This window comes from Ambystoma mexicanum, chromosome 4p (assembly GCF_040938575.1).
Source record: "Ambystoma mexicanum isolate Mex_15411 chromosome 4p, UKY_AmexF1_1, whole genome shotgun sequence".
Taxonomy (NCBI): domain Eukaryota; kingdom Metazoa; phylum Chordata; class Amphibia; order Caudata; family Ambystomatidae; genus Ambystoma; species Ambystoma mexicanum.
Genome location: NC_090927.1, coordinates 800628659 through 800648541, shown reverse-complemented (window position 1 = coordinate 800648541; position 19883 = coordinate 800628659). Strand labels below are relative to the sequence as shown.

Genomic DNA, 19883 nt, shown 5'->3' with positions numbered 1-19883 from the left:
AAAGCACCTGGCTGGGAGATTAAAAAGAGGAGTAATCCGTGGGAGGACGCCCTATCACCAGTCTGGTGAGCAGATTTTGTGCCCTGATGTATTGTATTCATAATTGTAAGAATCTGTTCAAAATTAACTAATAAAATTGTAAGTGCATTGGCTTTCCTTCCAGTAGGATTGTGGCATCGGGGTCTAGATGAGTGTGTTCTTCTGCTCAATTCTTAGTACTTATTACTGCTTGATCAGAACAGTCCCCGTTTACAGATGAGATACATTTTAGCAAGTATAAATATGGCACTGTTAGTTTAAGTGAGCAGCAGCTACTAACTTGTATGTTTTCTTTTCAGGTGAAAGTCTTGTTTGTACGCAACCTTGCAAATACTGTAACAGAAGAAATTTTAGAAAAAGCATTTAGCCAATTCGGCAAATTGGAGCGGGTTAAAAAGCTAAAGGATTATGCCTTCATACACTTCGATGAAAGAGATGGAGCAGTAAGGGTGAGTCATTTTGCTAATTAAAAAAATTAATATCTGTTGGGTATTTACATCTAATAGCATGAAACACTTTTGGGCAAGCATTCTATTTGTGTGGGTTGTGCTAACCCATTTTATGGGACCCCCTGAAGATTTTGCACTCCCCTTAAGTTTATATGTACTCTTTATTTTTGTGGTCGTATGAACTTCACAAGACGTTCCCCTGTCAATGTAACACTTTTTTAGTGTATGGTCCTATGGTATAGCATAAAGCTTCTTGGACAGGGCTGCATTTTCAGCACCCCATTTTGAGCCTGGTTTGATTACATTACTCTCCACTGGACTTGGTGAGTCGGCTGGTGGCTGCTGCAATTCGCCTGTGTCTTATCTAGGGTTGCAGCTAATTTTACTACATTAGTACTCTAATGTACCTTTTTTGTAGCCATTGGGTTACTAATGGATTTGTTTTATTCTAGGCCATTTTGTTTTGGGGGCCTTTTTGTATTGGGCAAACCACAAGGCAGGCCTAAAATGGCCTTTGTGCAATTATTGGCTCATTCAGAGCCCAGACCTGCACCCTCAGTAATGGTTTAGACCTACCCTCGATAAGCCAATATACATATTTTCGGAAAGTGTTTCATTTTCGCTGCTTTTCTCCAGTAGACGTTAATGGACTCGCTTTTTTTTTGTTGTTGTTGCTTTTTTGGACTCCTTGTCTGACGTTTTGGAGGTAAGTAAAGCCTTCTGCTTTACTACTTTTGTCTTCTTGTTAATTCTTATGGAGAACCTGATTAGTCCATAAGACCTTCAGTACTGAGAGACTGCCTCTCTTTATGAAATTCATTGCTCACATTCCCCACCATAAAGTGGAGTGTGGTTAGGATACTTTGTTTCTGATGCTTGTTAATCGGCTTAGAATCACATGCTGTGCATATGGTCCGACATCCAGTGGTAACCGCAGAGTATTGCACCTTGTCTTTCGGGGTTCGAAAGGGGACGTCGGCATAGGCGTGTCTGTAACACTATGCCTATAGTGATGTGTGTAGTACCCAAAATCCCTCAAGCGCCGAGGTCCCTCAGATTGTTTTTTTCCGCCCAGATAACTGGTAGCCCTTTAGCGGAGCTCTTACTAGAGACATTGTGTATCTTTACCGAATTGTTGGTTTATTCCCCGTTAAGTCACTTCGCCCAATAAGAACATCTTCGACGAAGACTGCGGGGGAATCGTCTACGGCTGTGGATTTCGGCACCTGATATCCGGCGGCCGGATTTTGCACGTGGCCCGGTCCTCTGGCCGACCTATACAGTAGGGAGAGTGGGGTCGGGGTGGCCATATTGTTTACTATGCCTTTCCTCCTTTCCCGTCTTTTCCCTGTTGGTCTGGTCATCCTTCCCTTTAGCTATGGAAATGACTCCTTTTAGATTTTGGTGGATTGGGTTCCCGATTCAGATGACTCAAAGATAGTCGAGAGCCTCTTTCCGACACCCTGAGGGGTTCCTTTTGACTCTGCGGTGCGGGGAACGTCGTTTATCCTCAGGTAGGCCCGTTTGGGTCCTCTAAATGGACTACAGAAAAGTTTGAAGAGTGTATGGATCGGCTGGAGCGGATTATCAGTTCTTCTGATCATCCTCCCCCCGAAAAGGGCTCGGGTAGACCCTAACCTCCAAATTTAGGAAGATCAGTGTCATGTTTTGCAACAGGAAGACGTGGTCCAGGTGGACACATATAGAGACATCTATAATGAAGAAGAAGCTTCTTTTCTCAAAATATGAAGATCAACAGGATACTACAGACAACTGGGAGGAAACCCAGCAGGAAGGTCAAGCCCCATGCACACAGCAAGATCAGGACACTAATGTTTTGTGCCTAGACTCTCCTCCGTCCACCCCGGCTCACCAGGCCTCTCCTGTAGATGACCAAATGGCATTCAACTCCATGTTGTAGAAAGTAGCTGAATACTTCAAAATTGCCACTCAAGAGGCAGTACCTGAGCAGGACTTCGTGGAGGATATCATTAAAGAAAAAGTTCCGGCAAGTCAATCCATCCCCCTACTTCTCTCTGTTTAGAGACGGGTAACTCCCTCATTGGTGTCACCTGCTCAAACACGGGCAGTGAACCCGAGAGTCGAAAAATTATTTCAACCTTCTCCTTTCGACCCTCTATATATCAAAGGGCACACCATCCCAGATTCACTGGTGGTGACTACCACTCGAAAGAGGGCAGGGGGTACCTCTTGCCACGGGAGAATCACCACCAGACAAGGAGTCTAAGCGGCTGTATGCCCTGGGCAAACGTCACGTCAGCAGCTGCATACACCATACCGGTTGCTAATAATACTACTCTATTAGCAAGCTATGCTGATGCCCAATGGAATTTGCTCCAGGAAGGCCTCAAAGAGGTTCCCGAACCCACCAAATCAAAGCTTCTCGCCATTGTAACGGAGGGAAGACTGGTTAACCAGAATGTGGTGAACACCCTGGACACTGCAGAAACTGCAGGCAGGTCTCTTGCTCAAGGGACCCTACTGAAAAGACACGCTTGGCTGCGTACATCAGGATTTAAACCTGAGACTCGGGCCTCCCTCATTAATCAACCCCTTGAGGAGACTAACCTCTTCGAGAAAGCAGTGGATGAGGCTTTAGAGACAGCCAAGAAGGAGCATGAGACTATAAGGTCTCTGCATCAAATTACATAGAAACCCTCCTCCCAGAGGGGTAATAACTCTCGGCGGTCCTTTCGAGGACAAGCCTGTGCTGGTCAAAACAACTACGGCACGGGTAACTTCAACACAAATCGAACATCTGGAATCCCCACTTACTACCCCTCAAGGGGTCAGAAACGCGGCAAAGTTAGAGGCAGAGGCCCCAATCCCAGAGGAGCCACAGCCTCTAGTCAGAAATGACCACCAAGTCCAGGTCCCCTCCCATGTCACCCCGGTCGGGGGGGGCGATTAACATCTTTCCTCAGAGCATGGGAGTGGATAACTTCCGACCAGAAAGACAGTCGCCCACGGTTACTGCGTGGAATTCGCCCGACCTCCACAGTTCAGACCGCCCCGCTCACGGCACCTTTCACTGGACCATCTGGAGATCCTGATCCAATAGGTGGAAGCACTGCTGGGAAAGGACGCCATAGAAGCCGTCCCTATTCTTCAGGTAAACGAGGGTATTTATTCAGTGTACTTCCTTGTACTAAAAAAGGATCTCACCATGCGTCCTGTTCTAGACCTGCACCTAGCGAACAAGTTTATAAAACCCCAGAAGGTTTGCATGGTAACACTGCAGTAGGTGATCCCATTGCTGAAATAAGGGGACTTCATGGCAACATTGGATATGAAAGATGCATACTTTCATATTTCAATGTTGCCAACGCACATGAAATATCTAAGGTTCATGATCCAGGACAGGCATTACCAATTCGAGGTACTCCCCTTCGGCATCGCCTCAGCGCCAAGGGTGTTTACCAAAGTCCTGGCAGTGGCGGCAGCACGCCTGCGCAGACTCAGTCCCAGTTTACCCTTACCTAGACGACTGGCTCATCACGGGGGACTCGTTCGACGCTCGTTTTTCGAACACCCAAAAAACAGTCGATCTCCTTCAGCCTGGGTTTCTCAATCAACAAGAAGAAATCCAGTTTAGTCCCCAGCCAAGTAAAACAATTTCTAGGAGCTCTAATTCGGACGGAAGACGGTCTAGTCTTCCCCTCCAACGAGAGGGTTCAGAACATGCTTTCTCAAATCCCTCAATATGTAGCCAGTCTGGGGGTGACGGTACGCATTTCCATGCGTTTGCTAGGGATGGTGGCATCATGCATATACTTGGTTCCCCACGTGCAGCTGCGCGTGCGTCCCATGCAAGAGTGGCTCAACAGCTAGTGGTGTCAGGCCAGCGGACAATGGGAAGATCGGGTAGTTGCCTGCCAGCTGTCGGTCTCTCTCTGCTGTGGTGGTCTAGAGGAAACCTCTTGAAGGGGAAGACCTTCACCACCCCTGCAGTGGAAGCCACTCTCAAGGGGTGGGCGGGGGTGGGCCCTCACCTGCTTCAGCAGACAGCACACAGTGTGGTCCCCTCAAGTAGAGTCCAACCATATAAACTTACTGGAGCTATTAGCGGTGTTCAAAGCATTGAAGGCCTTTCAGACGCAACTGCAAGGAAAGACAGTGCTGATCCTAACAGACAGCACTACAGCAATGTATTACCTAAACAAACAGGGGGGCACTCACTCTCCAGGGCTATCCAAGCTGTCCCAAAACATTTGGATATGGGCTCTCAAACACAAGATGTTTTTGTTGTCCCAACATATTCCAGGGGAACTCAATCTTCTGGCAGACGTACTCAGCAGAGATTTTCCTCTGCCAGAAGAATATGCATGGCGACTGCACGAAGACATTGTGTCCAACGTCTTCGCAGAATGGGGTTTCCCAGAGATCGACCTGTCCGCTATTCAGGAGAACGCCCAATGCCAAGACTACGCCTCCAGGTACCCCCAGAACTGATCCAAGGGGAACGGTCTCTGGATAACTTGGTAGGGGAAATTTTGTCTGCTTTCCCCTTCTCAACAAGATGGTGCACAAGATGCACCAGGAACCAGTTACCATGATACTGGTGGCCGCCATGTGTGCCCGACAACCCTGGTTTGCTCACCTGATGGAAATGTGTCCCTCCCCACCAGTCAAGCTGCCCTGTCCATACAACATGTTGTTTCAGGACAGGGGGGAGACCCTAAACCCATGCCCACAAACTCTGAATTTGGCATCCTGGCTCCTGAGATCATAGAGTTTGGATACCTGCAACTCCCTCAGAGGTGCATGGTCATACTCGGGGAAGCGAGAACCTAATACACGTTATTGCTATGCCAGCAAATGGAAACGTTTTGTCATCTGGTGCAATTCCAAGGGCGTCAATCCCATCAATTGCTCACCCTCACACATTGTGCTGTAGCTAACCCATCTGTTGGACACTGGGTTAGTCTTCAATTCCCTAAAGGTTCATCTGGCTGCACTGTCAGCCTACACCACATAACAACAAAAGGTATTGTGGTGGAAAATACCAGTGATTAAAGCCTTTATGGAAGGGGTTAAGAGGATTTATCCTCCCATCTCTCACCCAGCCCCTGGATGGGATCTGAATGTGGATTTGACCAAGCTCATGGGAGCTCCCTTTGAGCCTATGCATAAAGCAAGTCTGAAAGACCGGACTTATAAAACAGCCTTCCTAGTGGCTATCACTTCTATCGGGAGGGTTAGCGAACTGCAGGCTTTCTGTTCTAGACCCCTTTGTTACAGTCCACAAAGATAAGGTAGTTCTGCGCACACATACCAGGTTTGCGCCTAAATTCATATCGAAGTTCCATGTGAACCAATCAATCTAACTACCACTTTCTTCCAGAACCCTACTAACATGGCCGAAAGAAGACTTCACACATTAGACGTGCGCAGGGCAGTCATGTTTTACCTGGAAAGAACTAAACCACTAGGGAAGACTAAACCATTCTTAGTTTCAGTGGCTGCTGGTAGAGAAGGGGATCCTGTCTCTAAATCAGCTATCTCAAGGTGGATTGTCAAATGCATCACACGGTTTCTCTCTTGCTAAGAGAGAACTGCCCTTCAAGCCTAGAGCACACTCTACTCGAGGCACTGGGGCATCCATAGCATTCATTCCAAATGTTCCTCTTGAGTCCATTTGCAAAGCGGCAACCTGGAGTTCTGTACACACCTTTACAAAACACTATTGCCTAGACACTCATTCTAGGTCTGATTCTCAGGTGGGACAAGCAGTACTAAGACATCTTTTCGAGGGGATTGGGTTCTCCGACGTATTCCATATCTTTGACAATAATCACCACAGCTGTGCTACTTCGGAAAATTTTCGGCTTCTGCGTCCTATGTCGATGCACCGTCCCCGAGGACCTCCTCCGACGGCCGACGTCACCCGATGTGATAAGTAGGACTCTTTGGAGTTTCTGTTTTAATCTTCTCGGTTCTTTGAACCTGTTCGGTTTTGTGAAAAAGCCTGTTCGTGACGATGTCTACCTCGTCTTCAACCCCGCATCCGGGCTTCAAAAAATGTGGGGCCTGTGGGTCCAAGACGTCGGTAACGGACTCGCACGATGCCTGCCTCTGGCGCCTCGGGGATGCCCACGACACGGACGACTGTGTCGGCTTTTAGTCGCTCACTGCCAAGGCCTTGCGGGAGCGCAAGAGGTTGTTGTCGGTAGGTAGGGTGTCTAAGCCCCGGAAGTCGAGATCTGCGGGACTTTCGACGGATGAATCGAGAGGCGACTCTCCGCGTCATCGTCGGGGGTCCAGTGGGTCTCCTTCCAGGAGTCGGTCTCGCCACTCCTCTGCCTCTTCGAGGCATTCCCGGAAGCGCCGGCATTGGTCGCCTTCCCCGTCCTCTTCCGAGGACTCGGCCCGTCGGCGGGTCGCTTATCCCACCATGCAAGCGACACCGGAGGAATGGGCTTCCTTCGGGAAGAAGATGTTAGCGATACTCGAATCGCAGGGCACCGGTCCGTCCGCGCCTCCGAGTGGGGTCGGTCGTGATCGGTCGAGAGACACCGCTCACACGCCTTCGGGCTCGGGTGGTCGGCACGGTTCACGGGAGAGGTCCCGCTCGGACAAGGGTAACCGTTCTCGCCATGCCCGTTCCAGGTCCCGGTCCTCGACACGCTCGAGACCGCGTGATCCTGTGCAGTCTTCAAGGAAGACGTTGACGCCTGTGGCGCCGAGGTCGTCGACGGTCTCTCTCTCGAGGCTCCATCTCCGAGGGGGTCGTTGACGCTGTCGGCGCCCAAGTCGTCGAAGGGCACGCTCGGAGCTCTGGCTTCGAGGCATGTGTCGACGCCGTCGATGCTGCGGCTGACGTCACCGCCGATTCACTCTGCGCCGATTCGTTCGGCGCCCTCGACGCATTTCGAGGCGGTGGTGTCGGAGGGGCCCTGTGGCACGGGGGAAGCCCCTAGAAAGGCTCTGGCTAAGGTCAGGCATAGCTTTGGTCCCCAGGTGCCTTCCTCTCACCACTTGGAGTACATTTCAGAGGTTGATGAGGGCTCTGATGAGGGCTTGGTTCCGGATACGGTACCAGATGAGCTTCTCTCGGGCCATAGCCAATTTGAAGACCTCAGGCAGTCACTGCATGATGCCAGTGGACTGGACACCTCTCCCGAGGTGGAGTTTTGTAGGCCTCAGCCTGGCACTCATGCCGATTCTTCATACCGGCGCCTTATGTCTCGGGTCACCGAGTACTTGGGATGGTCGGCTCCCCCAGGGGAGTTTGTTCAGGATGATCTTATGGACATCCTCGATTTTGGTCCCCCCACTGACCCGGTACTGCCGTTTCATATGGCTCTGTAGAGAAGGGTGGCGGCGGCTTGGACTGCTCCGGAGAGTCTCCCGGCAGTGGGCAAGTCTTTGGGCCTCATTACACGGTAGGCGGAGAACCATGGCGCAATTAGCGCCATGGTTCATGCCGGTAAAATACCTGCACCGCCTGCGTGGAAAGGGGAATTACCGCCCCATTCCAAGGTTGGCGGGGCGGTAATTCCCCCTTCCACCATTGCCCTTCCTCATTCCTATTTTGCCCCATAGGGCATAATGGGAAAGGGGAAGGTGCTAATTACGGCACCGCAAATTGGGGTCCTGTTATTAGCTCCCTGGGTCCCTTTGCGGGTTGGTTTTTAACGCCTGCAAAAAGCAGAAGTTAAATTCCCCAACCCGCAAAGGGACCTCGTAGTAAGGCGGTAAGGATTTACCGGTAGAATACCGGTACCGGTAAACCCTTACCGCCCTTTGTCGTGAAAATACCGTCCAGCCAGTAGCGACCCCTGCTACTTGTCCAGGCACCCAACTCCGGAGAGTTTGGTCGTGCAGGCTGCTACGGCCCCGGCAAAGCAGGCGTCGTATCCTACCATCCCTCCGGATAGGGACGAGAAACGTTTTGATGGCTGGGCGAAGAAAGTGTTTTCTTCGGGGGGCTTCAGGCGGCCAACTGCGTATGTGCCTTGTCTCGTTTCACACACACTCTGTGGAACTGTGTTGCATTAGCGGCTGAACATATTCCCAAAGGGGACGAACGGGATGGTTTCCTTGCTATGGTCCAGGATGGCAAGGATGCCATGTGTGAGGCCGTTAATGGACATGGCAGATTGTGTCAGCCGGCCCATGGCAGCGAGCACCGTAATACCCAGGTTTGCGTGGTTGCGGAAGTCGGGGCTCGCTCCTGATGTACAGTCCCGGCTCCTCAACATGCCCTTTGACGGTGAACATCTTTTTGGCAGCAAGGCTGACGAGAGCCTTGAGAGGTTGCAGACCTCCAAAGCTGCAGCGAAGTCGTTGGGCGCTGCAGTTCGACAACCTCCGCCTTTTCTTCCTAGGGGGACAACAATGGAGGGGAGGTTCCTTTCGTTATTACTCATCCTTCAGTAAAGCGAGAGGAGCTGTCAGTCAAAGAGGCCACCGTGGGAGTACCAGAGGTGGAAAACAGGGTACTCGAGGTGCAAAGCCACTCGGGCAGCTGCCTCTTTGCCCTCCGGCAACACTGCAGCCGCTACCACTCAGTCATGAGGCCATGTCCCATGGTTCGCTGGTTGGGGGAAGGCTGGTGCAGCATCTTGTAGAGTGGCGTGCCATTACTTCAGATGTGTGGGTTCTGGAGATCAGTGCATCTCAGGAAAAGGGGGGGGGGAGGAATTCACGTCTACCCCTCCCTGGACGATTGGTTGATCAGGGGGAGCTCTCCCGAGCAAGTTCTGGATCATATGTCGTCACCTGCCACTCCCTTCACAAGCTGGGCTTCTCCCTCAATTTAAAGAAGTCCCATTTGACGCCAACACAGCAGCTCCAGTACATCGGAGCAGTGCTCGACACATCCCTGGGGCTGTGTTTTCCTCCCCAGGTGAGGGCTCTTCACATTCGGCAGATGGTGCACAAGTTTCAACTTGCCCAGACGCTCCCGGCGTTCGAGTTCTTGAGGTTGCTCGGCCTCATGGCATCCTGCATTCTTCTGGTGCCAGAGGTTCGTCTGCGGATGAGATCTTTGCTGTGGGCACTCAAGACGCAGTGGTCGCAATCTTCCGGCAGGATGTCGGACCCTGTTCAGGTGCCGCCCTCGGTCTCCCAGGATCTTCTGTGGTGGGCCGTCGAAGGCAATCTGATGAAGCGAGGCTCCGTTTTGGCTTCCCTGGCCGGAGGTGACGATCGTGACGGACGCATCCCTCACGGGATGGGGCGCTCATGCCAACGAGTTGACAGTCAGCGGTCGTTTGGTCTCTGTCAGAGTCCAGACTCCATATCAATCTGTTGGAGCTGAGGGCCGTCAGGCTAGCGCTGAAGGCTTTTCTGCTGACTGTGCGAGGAAAGAGTGTCCTGATCCTGGCGGACAACACGGTGGCCATGCACTACCTCAACAAAAAAGGGGGGGCAGGGTCACTTCCTCTGTTCAGGGAGGCGATGCAGCTCGAGTTCTGGGCCATCCAGCAGGAAGTTTCAATCTCGGCTGTTCATCTGGCCGGAGACGACAACGAGACGGCGGACGCTCTGAGCAGGCCGAGCACGATCTCTCACGAGTGGGAGCTGGCTCAGGAGATTCTCCTGGAGATCTTCACCCTTTGGGGGACCCCTCAAGTGGTTCTCTTCGCCTCCAGTGTCAACCGGAAGTGCGAAAGGTTCTTCTCGCGGGAATTTCATCCAAAAGGAGCCTTAGGAGACGCGTTCGTGGTGGAGTGGTCATTCCCACTGCTGTACGCGTTTCCTCCAGTCCCCGTCATCCCGCAAGTACTGCAGAGGTTACGGCGGTTCGGTTCCCGGATGTTCCTCATTGCTCCGGCGTGGGCCCTGAGGACGTGGTACCCCGGACCTTCTCGACTTGTCCATCTGCCCTCCACGTCGTCTTCCCTACTGAGACGATCTGCTCTGAGGGGGGTCAGGTTCTCCATCCAGAGGTCAGATCCGTCAACCTTCACGCTTGGCTTCTGAAAGGTTGAGGTATGAGGATTGGGACCTCCCTGAAGACGTGTTGGAGGTGTTGGTCTCGGCCAGACGGGCGGCAACAAAGTCTCTGTACCATTGCCATTGGCGTAAATTCTGCGACTGGTGCAGAGTTAAGAATGTGGATCCTTTTGAATGTGGCATTCCCATGGTTCTGTCTTTTTTGCTTTCTTTGGTCCACAGGGGCTTGCAAGTGGGTACCATTAAAGGTTACCTGGCGGCGCTGTCCATATTTAAGCGCTCGTCTGAAGAATGTTCCTATTTTAAGATTCCTTTAATTTCTCAGTTTTTGAAAGGGCTCACTGTGTTCCCTCCGTCACCTTTTCTGGTGCCCGGTTGGGATTTGAACCTTGTTCTTAAGTTTCTTATGGGCGCTCCATTTGAGCCTTTGCATTCTTGCCCTTTGAGACTGTTAACTCTTAAAACTGTGTTTTTGGTTGTGGTTACTTCCGCTCGCAGAGTGAGTGAGTTACAGGCACTTTCAGTTAAGCCACCCTTCACTGTGTTTCATAAGGACAGGGTTGTCCTTCGAGTTCGTCCTTCCTTTCTTCCGAAGGTGGTTTTGGAATTTAATTTGGGCCAGAAGGTTGTTCTTCCGGCATTCTATCCTCCTCCGCATCCTGGTAAGGACGAGGAGCGGCTCCATAGGCTTGATCCTAGGAGAGCGTTGAGCTTCTATATTTCACGCATGTCCCGGGTCAGAGTGGACGATCAACTCTTCTTTGGTTACGCTGGAAAGCGTTTGGGACAAGCTGTGACGAAACACTTTGTCTCGTTGTATTATTTTGGCTATCTCCGAGTGTTAACGCTTGGCGTGTAAGGACCCACCGGCTGGCTCGCGGGCCCATTCTACCAGGGGTATGGCTGCATCTACTGCTCTACAGAGGAGTGTTGCTATTCGTAACATCTGTGATGCTGACACCTGGGCTTCTGTACATACTTTTGTACGTCACTACTGCCTCGATTCCATCCGAGGACAGGATCTGGCCTTTGGCAAGGCAGTCCTTTATTCCGCAATTTGATTGGGCATGCTTAATTTGTGTTCTAAATTCTTTTCCCACCTCCTTGCTTTGGTACTGCTTTGGGAGTCTGTCAAAGATATGGAATACGTCGGAGGACCCAATCCCTGCGAAGAACAAGTTACTCTCTTACCTGGTAACGTTCTTTCGATGGGATGGTCCGACGACGTATTCCATAACGCTCCCTCCCTACCTTCCCCGCTGCAGAATTTCTTATGCGATTGCAGCTTACGTTTTCGCAAGGCCTTGTGTGTCTGACTGACAGACTGGTGTCACACGTTCTGGGGTAAAAAACTACAACTGAGGCTACGGGCGTCGTGCGTCCTACTTATCACATCGGGTGATGTCGGCCGTCGGAGGAGGTCCTCGGGGACGGCGCATCGACGTCATCCACCTAGGACGCAGACGCCGAAAAGTTTCCGAAGCAGCACAGCTGTGGTGATTATTGTCAAAGATATGGAATAGGTCGTCGGACCATCCCATCGAAAGAACGTTACCAGAGAGTAACTTGTTCTTCTCTACTGTTCCTTCTCACAACCCACCTCCAACTCAGGGTACTGCTCGCTAGTCTATGCACAGCATGCGATTCTAAGCAGATTAGCAAGCATCAGAAGACATGCATTACTTACCGTAATAGCATTTCTGATGATTGTATCTGCTTAGATTCACATGCGCCCTCCCTGCCTCCCCACTCGGGGTGGTAGGAACATGGACGTCTTACTACTTTCTCTCTTTATGTACTCGCTCACTCTAGCTTTGGGCTCCATCATGGCAGAAAAAATACAATCAGAGGGACCTCGGCGCGTGAGGGATTTTGGGTACTACACACGTCACTATAGGGCTAGTGTTAGACACGCCTATGCCGACGTACCTTTCGGTCCCCGAAAGACAAGATGCAATACTCTGCAGTTACCACTGGATGTCGGACCATATGCACAGCATGTGAATCTAAGCAGATACAATCTTCATAAATGCTATTACGGTAAGTAATGCATGTCAGCCTTAATCTTTTCTGTAATGGCTTTTTGGTTTAGTTTAGTTTATTTGTACCGCGCACTGAACCCTCAGGGAACTGGGCGCTTAAAACGTATACAAGAGTTACAGATAGTTTAGACAATAACAGTAAGGAAAAACAGCAGAAATAAGTGCTGGTCGACCATGGTTACATGAGGGTCGAGAGATGAGAATCTGTTACAATACCAAGCAGTTAGTGTTATAATAGGCATAAGAGAGAGTAAGCATGCAAGGTGTACACAGGGTAAGGTAACTGATCACTACTGTTTCTTACCGAAGAGCCAACCCTTTAATTTGGCTCTAAAGGTCCAGAATGAGTGTTCTAGGAACGGCCAGGCAGTGTGAATACGTGGCTCTAGTTGGTCTGGTTGGTTGGTTGACGTTTGTTAATTTGATCTGCCAGGTATTTGGGGGTGGAATTTGAAAGGCACTTGTGGGTGATAACGAGCATGCGAAGGGCAATTGTGTCCCGTACCGGAAGCCAGTGGGCGTCTTGCCTGAAACTGATGTGGGTAGATCTCGGTATACTTGGTGCCGCTCTTAGGGCATTTTTTTTTTTTTTTTTTTTTTTTTTTTTTTGAAGGACCTGGAGTTTGTTGAGGTTCCTTTCGGAGGTGCCTAAATAGAAGCTGTTACAGTAGTCAATCTTGGATAACACTAGTGCCCTGGCTAAAGTAATGCAACTACTAGGCGAAAGGAATGACTTGCAAGCGTTAGTTTTAGTGTAGGCCGTTGAGGAGGCAGTGGCATTCACTTGCTTCTTGGGGGAGAGGGTGGAGTCTAGGTATACCCCAAGGTTTTGATTTCTTTGGCCACTTTGATTGGGTTTCCATTGATGTTGATGGATGCATAGCGGGGGTCTAATTTGTTGAGGCAGGTTTGGGAGCCGACGATCAAGAGCTGTTTTTTTTTTTTTGTCGTTGAGGCAGTGATCTGCCATCCACACCTGGATTTCCAACTTGTTAATCCTGTTGCAATCATCTTCATAGCACCCTGAGAGTGTGATGAGCACCTGGGTGTCATCGGCGTAATTCGTGTATGTGACACCCAGGTTATCAAGACGGCCAAAAGGAGCTTAGTAACATGACAATTACGCTTGATAGTTTACAGGGCTCTCTTTTGAAATCGCAATGTTTCTTCCAATGTCTGTTCCAAATGCCATTACCCGACCTGAATTGGGGCTGGTTTCACTCTCAACTCGTTGGAAATGGAGACAGTTGTCCAATTATGTTAAGATACATTATCCTCCAACTAACTCACTGTATATGGACTTGAACAAAATGCTGGGCTCTCAAACTTCTAAATCTTTTTTCAACTAGCAACTGAAAATGCAACAAATCTTAGATGATGTAAACATAACTGAGGATATACAATATCGCCCTTGCTTTGCTAAGAAAAAACGTTTTGAAATGGATTGGTGTACAACAATTGATTTAATCAAGACCTATGGGTTATATAAAGAATATGGTCTATATGTCAAACGGCGCATTCCACGATACGATCATGTTTTGTCATTTCCTTGTGAGATCGCATCTAGACAGGATTAAGAATGGTAGCATGTACCACACTTAGATGGAATTCTTGACCTTAGTCTGCTCCGCATCTAGACAGGATTAAAAACCACACTTAGATGGAATTCTTGACTCTAGTCTACTCCGCATCTAGACAGGATTGTTAATGTTAGCATGTACCACACTTAGATGGAATTCTTGACTCTAGTCTACTCCGCATCTAGACAGGATTAAGAATGTTAGCATGTACCACACTTAGATGGAATTCTTGACTCTAGTCTACTCCGCATCTAGACAGGATTGTTAATGTTAGCATGTACCACACTTAGATGGAATTCTTGACTCTAGTCTACTCCGCATCTAGACGGGATTAAGAATGTTAGCATGTACCACACTTAGATGGAATTCTTGTCTCTAGTCTACTCCCCATCTAGACAGGATTGTGAATGTTAGCATGTACCACACTTAGATGGAATTCTTGACCTTAGTCTGCTCCGCATCTAGACAGGATTAAAAACCACACTTGGATGGAATTCTTGACTCTAGTCTGCTCCGCATCTAGACAGGATTAAGAATGTTAGCATATACCACACTTAGATGGAATTCTTGACCTTAGTCTGCTCCGCATCTAGACAGGATTAAGAATGTTAGCATGTACCACCCTTAGATGGAATTCTTGACCTTAGTCTGCTCCGCATCTAGACCGGATTAAGAATGTTAGCATGCACCACACTTATATGGCCTTTCTGACTGAGTCCTCGCGTATGGAGGGTGTCTAGTGCTCATGCCTTGAGGGAACCTCTCCCTGGGTGCCAGCGTATCACGGGTGAAGGGCCCTCGGGGTTAGTGTATACCGATCTTGATTCCTGAGAGGGGCTTGCCATAGACATGCTGTCGACATCGCCATCGACAGCCCCCGTCACTCTACCTTGCCTTCCATAGCATAGACTGCCATAGACTTTAATAATACATATCTAGGAAGACTTGTGACCACTGTAAATGGATTGTAAATGTTGCCTTGTGATGCATATGCTAGTGCCACATATGTAGGGAACAAAACTTTAGCTCGCGTCGCATCTAGATAGAATTGTGACTGTTAGCATGTGCCACACTCAGGATTCTTAACTTTAGCCTGTGTCGCATCTAGATAGAAATGTTATCCTTAACATGCACCACACTTAGAATTTTAAAACTTTAGCTCGCGTTTCATTTCGATAGAAATGTATATGTCGGCATGTCCCGCACCTAGATGGAATCCCATAATTGCAATGGACAGCAATGCCAACTAACCAACTAACAATTCCATCCCTCTGCATACACCTCTCAAACTCTAACCAAACACAACCACAAGCCTAAAACACAGCAATCCGCACAAACTTCACAACAATGCAACAACAAAACATACTACACATAGACTTGCACAACACGACCACTACGGACCGTAAAACACCCCAAGCCCAGCCAACGGACCCACCGGGCTGAGGCTGCCAACAGCACCTCTTGCACTTTTCCAGTTTATTCCCACTAACCCACCCCTTCTCCTCCCCTTTTTCAGAGCCGCCAGAGCGCCAAGGGACCACTACGGTGGTGATAGTGCGCGGTACAAATGTCCTTTAACATTAACAAAATATTCGAAAGGTATATATTCGTTATAGATTGGATCTATACCACACAAGAGAAAGAACTAAGAACTGGGAAATGAACAAATCATATAATTGTGTGGGATGTCGTTTTGATGAATGCAACGAACCCTATGAAACGTTGAAACACCTTATATTGTATTGTCCGCATTTTAAGAACATAAGGACACTTAAACTCATGAAATTTGTGAAGATTGAATTTGAGGACTGCCTTGAAGTCTTGTGGTCCAGAATGATGCAGGGATTACACAAACCCTTAATATGAGTTGCCAAGTTTTTGTAAACATATTGAGAATGAATTAGAGCTATTTATGTAGTTGATTTGATTAAATGATTATTTGTAAGATTTTAAATTTTGTAAAGGTTCTACATGAAATTGTCTTATGTATTTGAAGCAAATAAAAAAAAAAGGAGCTTAGTAAAGATGTTGTAGAGCATTGGCGAGACACAACAAGCCTTGCGATACGCCGCAGTGGCTGGGAATTGGGATCTGCTGAGGAAGACAAAGCGAATACCCTAGTGGTGCGGATAGACGGCAATGTTAGTATCCAGGTAGAGGCGGTGCTGGAGAAGGCAGCTGCTGTGGACAAGTGATCAGTGAGGATGTCAGGTCGATAAGATCGAATGCTGCCGATATGTTGAACAGCAGGAGCATGGCTAGCTTACCCTTGTCCTTGGCCTCATCCATTTGGATTTTAAGGTCCAGGGGTCCTGTTTCCGTTCCATGTCTTGGCCTAAAGCCTGATTGTCTAAGGCCCAATAAGTTGTAATCCTCCAGGTGTTTCTGGATTTGCAAGTAGGCCATGATGTCTACAATCTTTAGGATGTAGGGAACGGTGGTGATGGGCCTATAATTGGTGGGAACATTGGGATCTAAGTGGTTTTTATTTTTAAAAGGGGCATGACGCAGGCCTCATTAAGGTTGTTTGGTACCGTGCTGGTCTTGAAGGAGGAGTTGATTAATGCCGAGATGAATGGGGCCAAGTCCTTGGCGCCTTCCAGAATGATTGCCGTTGGGCAAAGATCTTTAGGCCATCTGGATGGTTTGAGGCTTTTAATGATCTTTTCTACTTCATTAGCCGAGACCGGCGAGAAGAAGGGTGGGCAGTCAGGGGTGCTGATAGGCAGAGAGGAGGTGGTGGTGGTGTTCTTGGCCAAGCTGATCATTTTTTTTGCTCAATTTTATATTGGAGCATAGCAATTTTAGCACACCAAACTGCGTCTTTCACACAAGTTTCCGCAGGTGGTGCTGGGGGCTCAAGTTCCCTGAGAATACTGAAGAGCTCTTTAGTCTTGGATTTGGCATTGAGGATAGGGTTGTCATAAGTTTCCTTTTTTGCATTAAGGATAGCAGATTTGTAAAATGCGGCGGCTGAGGTGCATAGCGCCTTGTTAGTGGGGTTAGGAGGATTTTTAGTTTGGGTGTAAACCATTTGTTTGGTGGGCAATTGGTTTGGCTTTGGTAAGTTTAAAGGGGGAGGTGCTGTTCACAGCAGCCTCCAGTGTGTTATTTTATAAGTCAACTAGCTTATTTGAGGCCAGAACCTTGAAGTTGGCTGAGTCTAGGACGTTCTGGATCAGAGGACGTAGGCTTTGGAGCGTTACATTTTGTTTGTTTCTGGCGAGGACCTGCAGGGCAATGTGGGGAGTTAGTGTGGTCGGTGCATTCCCCTATATGGTGAAGGAAATTAAATGATGGTCTGATCATGCGGGGGGAGAATTTTGAAGGATGGTGGTAGAGCAGTTGAGGTCTGCCAACCAATCCAGTGTTCTTACTTTATTGTGCGTCGGGGTCATGACGCGGTTGTTAAAGCCGAGCTGGCAAATGGCGTTTTCCAGAGATGAGGTATTGTTTGTTTGTTTTATTCACTCTTTATGCCCGCCAAACCCAAGGGTAGCAGGGTGCAGTGTCAAGGAAATGCAAAACTTACAGGTTACATCATAGCATAACGTACAGTAGAGAATACAATGGGTCTCTGGAACACAAATAATTACAAAATATACAAAGTTCAAATAAGGTCAATCAGAGTTGCAGATGTATAGAGTCAAGAGATGGTGCAAGTAATTCCAGTAGGAGGTAGGTGACAGGTCAACTGAGGTCAGTCGAGGTGAGGAGTTGAATGAAATTTTTTCTGAAACGAAGATGGGGCAAGTCCGCTCTCAAGTCTTGTGGTAGTGAGTTCCAGGTTTTTGCAGCCTTTACCGGGAAGCTATTTCCTCCGATCGTAGTGAGTCTAAAGTTCGGTACTGTCAAACAATTAGAATTGACAGCTCTGGTTAGTCTGAGCGATCTTCTCCTGTGGAATTTGTCAATCAGGTATCTAGGGGCGGAGTTATTAAGGGCTTTGTGGGTCAGGGATGACATCTTGAGATTTATTTTATTCTCTGTGGTCAACCAATTGTGATGGCGTCTGGCGGAGGAGATATGGGATCTTTTGTTTATGCCTAGTGCTGCTCTCAGGGCATTATTTTGTAGTATTTGTAGTCTTTGAGTTATTGTTTTATTAGCGCCGGAATATAGAGCGTTGCAGTAATCAATTCTGGAGAGTGTTCAAGCTCTAGCCAGGATTAAGCAGCTCTTATTGGAGAGGAATGGTTTACTGGCTCTTATCAGTTTGCACGTGTAAGCCGTGGAGGAGGCAAGGGATTTTAGCTGTTTATCAAGTGAAAGGGTAGAATCAAGATAGAATCCCAGGGTTTTTACATCCTTGGACACTTGGATGATATTCCCATCTATGTTGAATGAGGAGAATGCCTGGCCTAGTTTTTTGATATTGGCTTAGGTGCCCAGGATAATCAACTCTGTCTAATCATCGTTCAGACAGAGGCCATGAGTGGCCATCCATGCCTGGATGATAAGATATACCTTGTTCACCAATTCCGTGTCTTTCGCATGATCCCCAGAAAGCGGGAGGAGGATCTGTGTATCATCTGCATAATTAGTGTAGGTGATACCGAGATGGTCCAAATCATCAAACAAGGGCTTGGTGAAGATATTGTATAGAGTTGGGGAGACACGAGCTCTGGGGGACACCGCATAAGATGGGGGTGGGATCTGCCGCTGCTGAGGGGGAGAAGACTCATCGTTCTTTCACTCAGGAATGACTCGATCCATCCAATGGCTTCCGGGGAGAAATGGGCTGCGGAATCCAGGTGACTGTTCTCCCTTTGTCTCTCAGCTCGTCAATTTGGGATTTCAAGTCCAATAAGGGCAGTTTCTGTTCCGTGTAGGGGACGGAAGCCCGATTGTCTCTCTCCTAGGAGGTTGTGTAGTTCTAGATGCTTTTGAATTTGGTTGTATGCAGCTTTGTCCAGAATCCTGAGAAGAAACGGTACCGTAGTGATAGGGCGGTAATTAGTGGGGATGAGGGGGTCTAGTGTCTGCTTTTTAAGGAGGGGGAGTACCCAGGACTGTTTCAAGTTGGCAGGGATGGTGCCTGAGGCAAAGGAGGCTTTAATCAATTTAGTGATAAAGGGAGATAATTCTCTCGCAGCGTCTTTTATTAATTGTGCAGGGCAGATGTCACCTTTACAATTAGATGGTTTAAGCGACAGGATAATTTTTTCTACTTCCAAGGTGGTCATTTTGGAGAAGTGGAAGGTATTACTATGCGACATTAAATTATTGGTATGGGGCATTTTAGGCGAATCCTAAATTTTGAGTACTTTTTTTTTTTTTGCTGGATTTTATTTTGGAGTGTGATAATTTTATTTGTTAGGGCTTGCTGGATATCTGTGCACCAAGGTTTGTCCTTGGTACAGGCGTCCGGTGTGGCGATAGGAGACTCAAGTGCTCCAGCATGGGGTCTGGCATGGATTCACATGCTCATGAATATTCCCCGTCAGGCTGGGAATCCTCGGTAAAGAAAAATCAGTATCAGTTTTGTTTCTGTTCTGTCTTTCGTAGTAGTAACCAATCACTGATCTCTGCGTCATACTGACCACAGCCAATGACTGCCATCTCCCTGAGCCCCGCCTCTGGCAGCCATCTTCAGATTTTTACCGCACGTTCAAGTGTTGGGATCCTCGTGCGATTGCCCTCGAGCTTTAGTGCTTTTTTCGCGCTTTTTTCATAGGAACATTTTCTCTTTTTACCGTCAAAAGGGCCTCAAGCTCCACCGTTTCTTTATCCCATCAACGGCGACCCGTGTCGGATTCTTCTACGCCCCTCAAGGGTGAAGATTCTGTCGAGCCACGCTTTTGGAGGACTCCAGAAGTTTCTCAGGCCCATCTCGGACATGACCCAGG

General features: G+C 48.5%; 1 protein-coding gene across 4 annotated transcripts in view; it reads left to right on the top strand.

Moving 5' to 3' along the window:
- SYNCRIP (synaptotagmin binding cytoplasmic RNA interacting protein) overlaps positions 1-19883 on the top strand; it is a 708200-nt gene that overhangs the window by 560064 nt on the left and 128253 nt on the right. For all 4 annotated transcript variants that reach the window (XM_069606352.1, XM_069606353.1, XM_069606355.1 and 1 more), the window contains one exon: positions 339-488. In XM_069606352.1, coding sequence (XP_069462453.1) covers positions 339-488 — 150 coding nt within the window. The remainder of the gene's footprint in view (positions 1-338; positions 489-19883) is intronic.